The following is a 9,102-nucleotide window of genomic DNA, read 5'->3' as shown; positions in this document are numbered from 1 at the left end:
ACTGCATGCACAATACCCGAACCTGAATCCAAACTCAAAACCTAAATCTTAGCTTAAGCCTTAATCAAGAATCCAAATTTTAGCCTAAGCTAAAACTCAAAATCGAAATTCCAAAATCAACAAAGTAGGCCTGTTTGGGAGTGTGGATTTGGAACCCCGTGGATTCGGAACCCCCTAGATTTGAAATCATCCTATTGTGTAATTGGCACCCTGGATTTGGAATCAACTTTAATCCAAAAGTAGCTACGCATGGTATATTTACAAGGGTTTGAATTTAATTAGTAAATCAACTTTAATATCTCTAATTAGTGACATATGTAATGTTTGACACAATGGTTGTGATAAGCCCGCTGAAATATACGCTTTGCCCGAAAATAATGAAATTCCAAGTATCGGATGGGCCACAAGCACAAGATCGTATCTGAGTAACTAACCAACGATTTTTAGCCGTTGATTTACATGGACAATGTTTGGACAGTGTTGATCATTATATTAAAGTAATTATAGTGATGCTATTGATAATCTAATTATTTTTGGATATCATTAGTGGGCCATGTGCCCAATAGAATAATAGTATGGTGACACACATGTAACACATGCAACTATTGAAAGGATTTTAGGTGTAATCCAAGTTCTCACCTTGGATTTCAAACCCCCTCTTTGAGTGTATTTGAAACCCCCAGTTACTTTATGCTGCTACCCTCAAATCAGCCCAAATACATGGTGCTAAATGACCCTTAAAACCTTGTCGAAGTCTATAAAAACACACAAAAAACTCTCCTAACCCAATCTAAACTGACTCGGGGCCTTAGAGTCAAACCTTCCAAATCCCAAAGTAAGGCCAAACTAATCTCTCTACATAGACTGTAACGCCCTGAAAATTGGGAGTCGAGCATAGACTCAACTCCCGAATTCCAAAGCATCACTTATGCAACATAGATAATGATGATTAAATGTTGTCCATAGTAGTACCTTAAACATGAATGGGATTATACCAAATAGCATATCATACTCCAGAGGCAATTAAAGTATGCTAGCGGAAGACTGTGATATGTATATAAACTGTACAAAAGTAATAGTAAGCCCTCAGAGTATGAATGTCACTAGGTTAAATAATTACAAGTTTAATTCAAAAACGTACAAAATCAGAAAGTGTAATGTTCTCTATCCAAAACCCTGTAGCCCCGTCAGCGCAACTCCAGGTATACATAGATCCGCCAGAGAGTTGCATATAGGAGAACTACTCCTCATCATCGTAATAGTCTGCCTCTGCCTCATAAGCATTGTCATCACCTGCAGCTAAGACAGAGTTTGGTTGGTGTTTAAAACACCGTCCTAGAACATGGGAGTGAGTGATCAACTTAGTGGAGCAATAAGGCAAAGGTTAACATAGTATCAATTCAATCAAGCAATAATGATAAAGCAATACAATCAAGCATCCCTAAGTACTCTGGTTAATACAAAAATGATTTGTATTAATGTTGCATGCCATCGCCTACACTCCCTTTGCGATCTTCCTCTTACAGTCACGGCATGCACCCCTTCCTCTGTGCTTAACACCAACGCCAAAGGCATATGCAATGCAGTACATGAGCGTGATTACCGAGTTCTTATTAGACCTTTTCATATAGCAGGATTGGGAAGCTAAGGCACCTCCCTTTATATCATAACCCAAACATTGATCCATTTAGGGTCGTCAATCCTAGTAGTCACATACGATAGATGGTTTCCAGGTCGCTACAGAGAGGCTTGTCACCGTCAGCGTAGGCCTGGTTTATACTTTAGTTGTTAAGGAAAGGCTCGTCACCTCAACGTAGTTTCTAGTGTATGCTCGAGGCCACTACGGGGCTCGTCACCTGATCGTAGGTCGACAGCTCGAATACAGTGTCCCATACCACCGTATTTGGTTCACGAGTCTAAGTTGCTCACTGGATACTACGGGGAGGCTTGTCGCCCCAATGTAGGCCGACAGCTCGACCACGGTGTCCCATACCACTATGCCCAGCTCATGAGTCTTAGCGGATTGAAGTACCAAGGTTAAACGGGATTTTCACTGGTGAGTTTGGTACCTTAGATTCAAGCAGTAGCGTCCATACATGGTGAACATATATCAGGTCAATCGGGTTACTTGACAAGCTTGACTAGTACGAGCGTACGTTGACTTAATCGACATGAAATGCATAAGCATTCCACATGGCATAACCACTGCCGTCAAACGACGTACGACTCAGATTCATCAAACGTATCAGTCGTGGTTAAATCAATTCGGCCACCGATCGTAAACCGTTACCGATTGCCTGGGCTACATTATGGCCCCAATCACACTTCAAAAATTAACATTCACGTGTAACAACCAAAGCCAGCATGTGACAACCAGATCTAAATATAAATCTTATTTAAGTATTTCAACATAACATATACTACACATGTTATAGTACATAGGCAGTTCATCCATCAATCACAAAGTAATAAGGTAGGTTACATAAAGAAAACTGTAACCATAGATAAGGGGATTGAGAATCTTATCTCAACACCCTCATTACATACATTTAAACCAGCATTTTCTCATTCAGGCATTTTATCAAACACTTAGTCTACATATATTACATATATGTAATAAATCAGTTAAAACACATGTTATAGCAAATCCTCCTACATAGGAGTTTTCATACGCACAACGATCATGTATTAGCAATCAATAATCATAACAAGCACAAATCATAATTCCATATTCATTCAAACATTTTAACAAATACTTAGAATGCATTCAAAATAGCTGAACCTACATATACGTGTAATATGTTGAAACATCCTAACTACGCATATGTGATAGCACTCAAGTCAGTCATAAATCATTGACTGACATTGAAAGCCTTGAAAACCATAACCTAAACATTTATAGTCCGCACCTTACGCCGGTAGACACGTAACGAACTTAATTCGTTCTCTAACTCATCGTCTATGGCACAACTGCAACCTATAGTATAAAATAGATTAGCTATTTCATCCTTTACCCTATTTGAAACCCTAAAATATGTTAGGGTTAGGATTTCTTACCCGAAAACGGAACCAGAAACGCTGGTATAGTGATACAGTAGCGGTGATACAATACGTAGAGCGGCAGGGAAGAATCTTTGCAGCAAACCTTAGCTTTTCCTCACACTTTCTCTCTCTTTCCTTCTCGTTCTTTTTCTCTTCTCTCACCTAGGGTTAGAAAATCGTATGTGAAGGATGAGAGAGGGTTTTAGGCCTTTAAATTAGCCCAGGACTAATGGAATGGCCCCAGGGCCAAGGTATACTTAAGTTATAGTCAAAGGGCGACAGTTTTGGTCCAACGGAACACTTCCAGAGGCCCCTTTTCCACATGCGGTCGGACTTAAGCTCTCTAACATTGGATCTAGGTCAAGTTAAGTTCTCGATCCAATTGGATTTATAGATCGACCGCGGAGGACCAGTTTCAGTTCAACGATCACCAGTATTCGATCAGGGCCACAAGTACACTGACATGTGTTGAAAATTTTCCCCAATCCGAGGGTGTAATTGGGTCAGATTCTGACGGTCTGAATCCTTAGATTTGACCTGCAAGTGCGACTTAATTCACTTAAGGTTTAGTTCATTTCCTAAAGATATTCGCATTTCTCACATACTTTGCTCCAGGCTCAAGATGTACATTTCGGCATACTATCTGGACTTGATGTCCAAGATGGTATCCAAGCCCAATAAAGCAGTTATAACCGTATAGTTTCACGGTAATCGGACTTCCGACATGTGGTCCAGGTCCAATACGGAGTTTCATGATGCTCCCGAGAGCAACTAGGTTTTGAGATGGATCCTAAGTTTCAGTGTAATATAGCGTAAATGACTCTACAAGTTTTGGGTCTTGCAGATCATATTTAAAGTGATCTAAGCTAATTTCACAAATAATCTCGTTTAACACTTAGTTAATTTTCGTCTAATTTCTAAAGGATTTGGTCCTGAGTGATTTCCGCCTGAGTTAGTACTCGGGTCTTGGTACGGATTTTTTCGAGACGTTACATAGACAAAAATTGGAAGTTACCATGTGGCCTATAATGATCCAAGAATATTAAAAGCACCTCAAGGTTCGAGATGGGTATGGCATTGGAAATCCTGATGTACTTATTGTAGGAACAACCAAGGGAGGCCTCAAGGATCGAGCCAACCACCAAAGCATCTAATGAAAATCTAATTTTCTTATATAAAAAGAGACTCCTCTCTCATTTTAAACACTACTAGAGTTTTTAGGATTATGGAAAGGAAGAAGGAAGTGAGAATTGGGTCACTATAGCTAGCCATGCACTCAGTCAATTTGAATTACCTTGACCATCGAAGGCAAGTAGAGTAGGGTAAGGATTTAAGACCTTGGACTGAATTTTTATTAGAAGATTATCGAGGTTCTTTGTTCACCTCTCAAATATCTAGCATGCACAGTCACCTTGGGCAACTCCCCATTGCCGTTTATCCAGTTCGTTTTGTTATGGGAAGATCCGAGTCCCTTTAATTCCGAGGCCCAAAGCTACACTAGTCAGGTTAGATACGTAAGAGTAAAAAACTAGGACCGATCTGGGGAAGATGGTCGAATCGGTCCTTATCAAACTCCTGCACTGAGATTATTGGTTTGGGTAAGCTAAGACCGAAACAATCGACATGAAGATCATGTAAGATCTCGGACCGCCCCACTACTGCCCAACCAGAAACAGGTAACTTGGTCACTCACATCAGTGTCACCCATTGCGGGAAAATTCGACTCGACAGGACAAGTCTGCCGTCTGCCTCAAAATTCGGAGGAGAGACCTCCTGAATATTCAATAGATAAGGAAAGCCAAGTCCGTCATGAGTCCAGGCCGGGGTTTGGCTCGGACTTGGGATGTGACTTCCATTCAACAACTCAATGGTGAAGGCTCATGTGCATGCTGGTCTAAGTCCGAGGCTTGGAATCAGGGCTTCTTTGGCCTGGGATCCCAAGCCGAGGCCGAGGCAGGATGAGGACGCTCCATGCGCTAAGCCAAGAAACTCCCTTAAACGGACATGACCGTTCATTTCACCCGCAGATACACACAATACGCTACACGATCCCCGGATTACAGACCATATCTCCACGATCCTAGTATCCCACTGATTGAGTGAATTGTGTCAAGATTAATGGACTTGGACCGTCCGATAGTCAGGTATAAATACAATGAGACTCCATTGCTATAGGTACGTAACATCTTGCACTCTCCCTCTACTCTTCAACTTAGACACAGTTTCCCTTTATCTGACTTAGGCATCGGAGGGTCTCCTGCTTAGACCAAGGTCTCCTTTGCTCATTACAAGTGTGCAGGTTCAAGAGGTTGAATTGATTCGGAGTTGCGAGTCCGAGTGGAGGGTGATCCAGATTTTGTCATCAACATTTTTTTGCGCCGTCTGTGGGAATCTGATACGAAAGGTCAGGTTCCTATCCTTAAACATAATGGTGAGAGGAAAGAAAAGGTTGTAGCTATGAAACCGGAGCAAAATGAGCAAACTCGTTCCTCTTCGCTACTTCACGCCGAATCAGCCTCAGGGCCTTCCCAGCGTTCTCGCAATCGGGCAAGCAAGTATTGGGTGATGCAAAGCGAGATACAAGCCCTACATGACGAAATTAACCAGATGAAATAGTAACAGGAGCCACACCACATCTTGCTGAGGAAAACCCTGTTCCTGGGCCGATTGGTCCGGTCGCGGAAGCTCACTCCACGCCGAGAAGTATGAGACCCGAGGAGCCTCAACGCCCACTCGCTCGGGCACCAGTTTCGGTTCACAATCCTCCCTCGACCCAATTTCGGCTCAGAACACAGCTACTCGAGCTCCGAAAAATGCTTCGGTCACCTCGGCCCTGGCACTTACAGATCTCCGCCATGAGTTGGAGCGGAGAAGGGGAAGGAGGACTCCCGAAATAGAAAACACCCAGGAGATACTAGCTGAGAATAAAGATCCTTGGGAAACACGGTTCGCATAGCTCAACAATAAAATTCTGACACTAAAAAAGATGCAGTAACCGTCATCAGTTTCTGCCGCCTTTTAGGCAATGATGGAAGAGACCAAGCCTCCCTTCACCTCGGCTATCATGAACGAGGTGATGCCGCATAGGTTCTGGATACCTCCCATTATTCAATACTCTGGGTTCGGTGACTCATCCGAGCATGTGGAAGCTTATCGTTCATTGATGTAAATCCAAACAGCAACAGATGAGATGATGTGCCGGGGGTTCTCGATTACACTCACAGGATCTGCTTAAAGTTGGTACCGTCAACTCAAACCCAGCTCCATTGGTTCCTTCGCAGAACTTAGCTGATTATTCCTTACCTAATTCATAAGTGGTAAGAAGAGTCGGAAGCCGAATATTCACCTGTTCACCATCAAACAAGAGCAAAGGAGTCATTGAAGGACTACATCGCTCACTTCAATGAGGAAGCGTTACAAGTGGAGGACTACGATGACAAGATGACACTCTCCGCCATGTTCGGTGGTCTGAAAGAGGGAAGGTTCACCTTCTCTATTGGGAAGAATCCGCCAAAGACGTTAGCCGACCTCATCGCCAGAGCTCAAAAGTATACTAACGCCGATGAATTCTCCAATGCCGGTAAGAATGTTCAAGTGACAGAGCCAACTAGCAAGGGAAAAAGGCCAAAGAACGAAGAATCCTAGCCATCTAGCAAGGGACAGGATGACCGCGCCCCTCGTGATCGTCGTCTAAGCAGGAAACCAGAGGGAAAATTCCATTCCTACACCCCTCTCAACACATCTATTGAGCAGATTTTACTAGACATCAGAGGACACAAGCTTCTAAATTGGCCAGTTTGTATGAAGGCTGACCCCGATCATCAAGATAAGCGCAAGTATTGCCACTTCCATCAGGATCACAGCCACAACACAGCTGATTACGTGGATCTCAAGGATGAGATCGAGACCCTTATTCGTAAGGGGCATTTGTGCCGATACGCTAAGGGAGAAAGAACTACTCGGAAAGAAGAGCGAGGGCAAGAGCAGTCGAATAACACCACGGAAGAGCTAGCCAAAATTTGCACCATCATTGGGGGCTCATCTGGTGGGGGAGATTCAAACAGGACTCGGAAAGCCCACTCTCGAAAGTATGATCTGGAACACTACATCCACTTGACTGAGCGTCCGAGCAAAGAACTCTGGGTTAGTCCATGCAGCATGACCTTCTTAGAAGATGATGCGCACGGGATCCAACATTCGCACGACGACACCCTAGTGGTTACTGTGACCATAGCCAACCATAAGGTATACTACATCCTGATCGACACCGGAAGCTCAGCAAATGTAATTTATTTCGAGGCTTTCGAAAGAATGGGGATTCCTACGTCACGCCTCAGACCTGTGAAGACCCCCCTGCACGGATTTACCGAAGAAAGGGTGATCTCTGCGGGAGCCATCTCCATCCATGTGACTGGGGGAGAAGGACAACATCAAGTCACCCTCATGGTAGACTTCCTCGTTGTTAATGTGCCATCAGTACACAACGTCATTTTAGGTAAACCTTCTCTCAATGCAATGAGGGTAGTCGTCTCCACCTATCACTTAATGATGAAATTCTCCGCCAAAGGAGGGATAGGCTACCTCCGAGGAGACCAGCGCGAAGCTTGGAGGTGTTATGCGATAGCAGTGAAGAAAGGATCCGTGAAGCAAGCACTCACCGTCTATATTCTAGATCCCAAGCACTCACCATCCATATAGATCCCAGAGGACCTGCGGAAGACTCATCTGTAGAAGACTTGGAGAAGGTACCACTCGACGAGGCAGACCCGAGCAAAATTGTTCATCTCAGAATATCATTGAACCTTGAACAACGGTTTGAAATGTTGACCTTCTTACGGCAACATAGAGACATCTTCGCATGGTCGCATGGGGACATGCCCGGGATCTCTCCGAATGTTATGGTCCATAGGCTGAATGTGGACCTGGATCATAAACCCGTGAAGCAGAGGAGGAGACCGTTCGATGCCGAGCCGTCGAAGCCATAGCCAACTAAGTCTCCATTCTGCTCGACACTGGCTTCATAAAGGAGGTACATTATCTCGATTGGATCACAAATGTGGTTCTTGTCAAGAAGGCCAATAAAAAATAGTGGGTCTGCGTAGATTACTCAGATTTGAATAAGGCATGTCCGAAAGATAGTTTCCCATTACCTCGGATTGATCAACTAATGGACAGTACAGTAGGCCACGAACTACTCTCCTTCCTGGTCGCTTACTCCGGGCATAACTAGATCGCAATGCATCCCCCAAACAAGCAAAAGACTACATTCGTCACTGACAAGGGACTCTACTATTACCAGGTCATGCCATTTAACCTGAAAAATGCTGGGGCAATGTATCAAAGACTGGTGAATCAGATGTTCGCTAAACAGATCATGCGTACTATAGAAGTTTATGTCGACGACATGCTTGTGAAAAGCATTAAGGCGTCCAATCACTTGGCAGATCTCGGAGAGACTTTCACTATCCTCCGAGAATATCAAATGAAGTTGAATCATATGAAGTGCGCCTTCGGAGTCGATTCTAGTAAATTCCTCGAGTTTCGGACTGTCAAGGAGATACAATGCCTCACTGGACGAGTAGTAGTGCTCAAACAGTTCATATCCAGAGCCACGAATAAATGTCTCTCCTTCTTTCAGCAGTTGAAGGGTCATAAGAAGGAAAAATGGACATCGGAGTGCGAATAGGCCTTTCAGCAACTAAAACAGTATTTAGGTTCACCACCCTTACTGTCTAAGCCCAAAGAAGGCGAGCCCCTGTTCCTATATCTAGCGGTCTCTGCCTCGGCTGTCAGCTTGGCACTGATTACAGAGGTAGGAGGCAAGCAACATCCCGTTTATTATATGAGCAAGGTCATGGTGCTCGCCGAGACGAGATATCCTGTCATGGAAAAGTTAGCACTCTGTCTCGTTGTCTCGACTCGAAAATTACGTCCGTACTTCCAAGCCAATTTTATCGTTGTCTTGACCGACCCCCCCTCAAGAAAATCCTCCATAGGCCCAAAGTATCGGGTCGGTTAACCAAGTGGGCCATCGAACTTGGGGAGTTCAACATTCAGTTC

The 9,102-nt window shown here is 43.9% G+C and overlaps 1 protein-coding gene across 1 annotated transcript; it reads left to right on the top strand.

Moving 5' to 3' along the window:
* Window positions 1-6,483: 6,483 nt before the first annotated feature.
* On the top strand, window positions 6,484-7,740 carry LOC131248382 (uncharacterized). The gene is made up of 2 exons (XM_058248653.1): window positions 6,484-6,636; window positions 6,796-7,740. The coding sequence occupies exons 1-2, from the start codon at window positions 6,484-6,486 to the stop codon at window positions 7,738-7,740; spliced, it is 1,098 nt and encodes a 365-aa protein (XP_058104636.1).
* Window positions 7,741-9,102: the final 1,362 nt, after the last annotated feature.

The sequence above is a fragment of the Magnolia sinica genome, chromosome 1, assembly GCF_029962835.1.
Source record: "Magnolia sinica isolate HGM2019 chromosome 1, MsV1, whole genome shotgun sequence".
Taxonomy (NCBI): Eukaryota; Viridiplantae; Streptophyta; class Magnoliopsida; order Magnoliales; family Magnoliaceae; genus Magnolia; species Magnolia sinica.
This window is presented reverse-complemented; position numbering and strand designations above follow the sequence as displayed.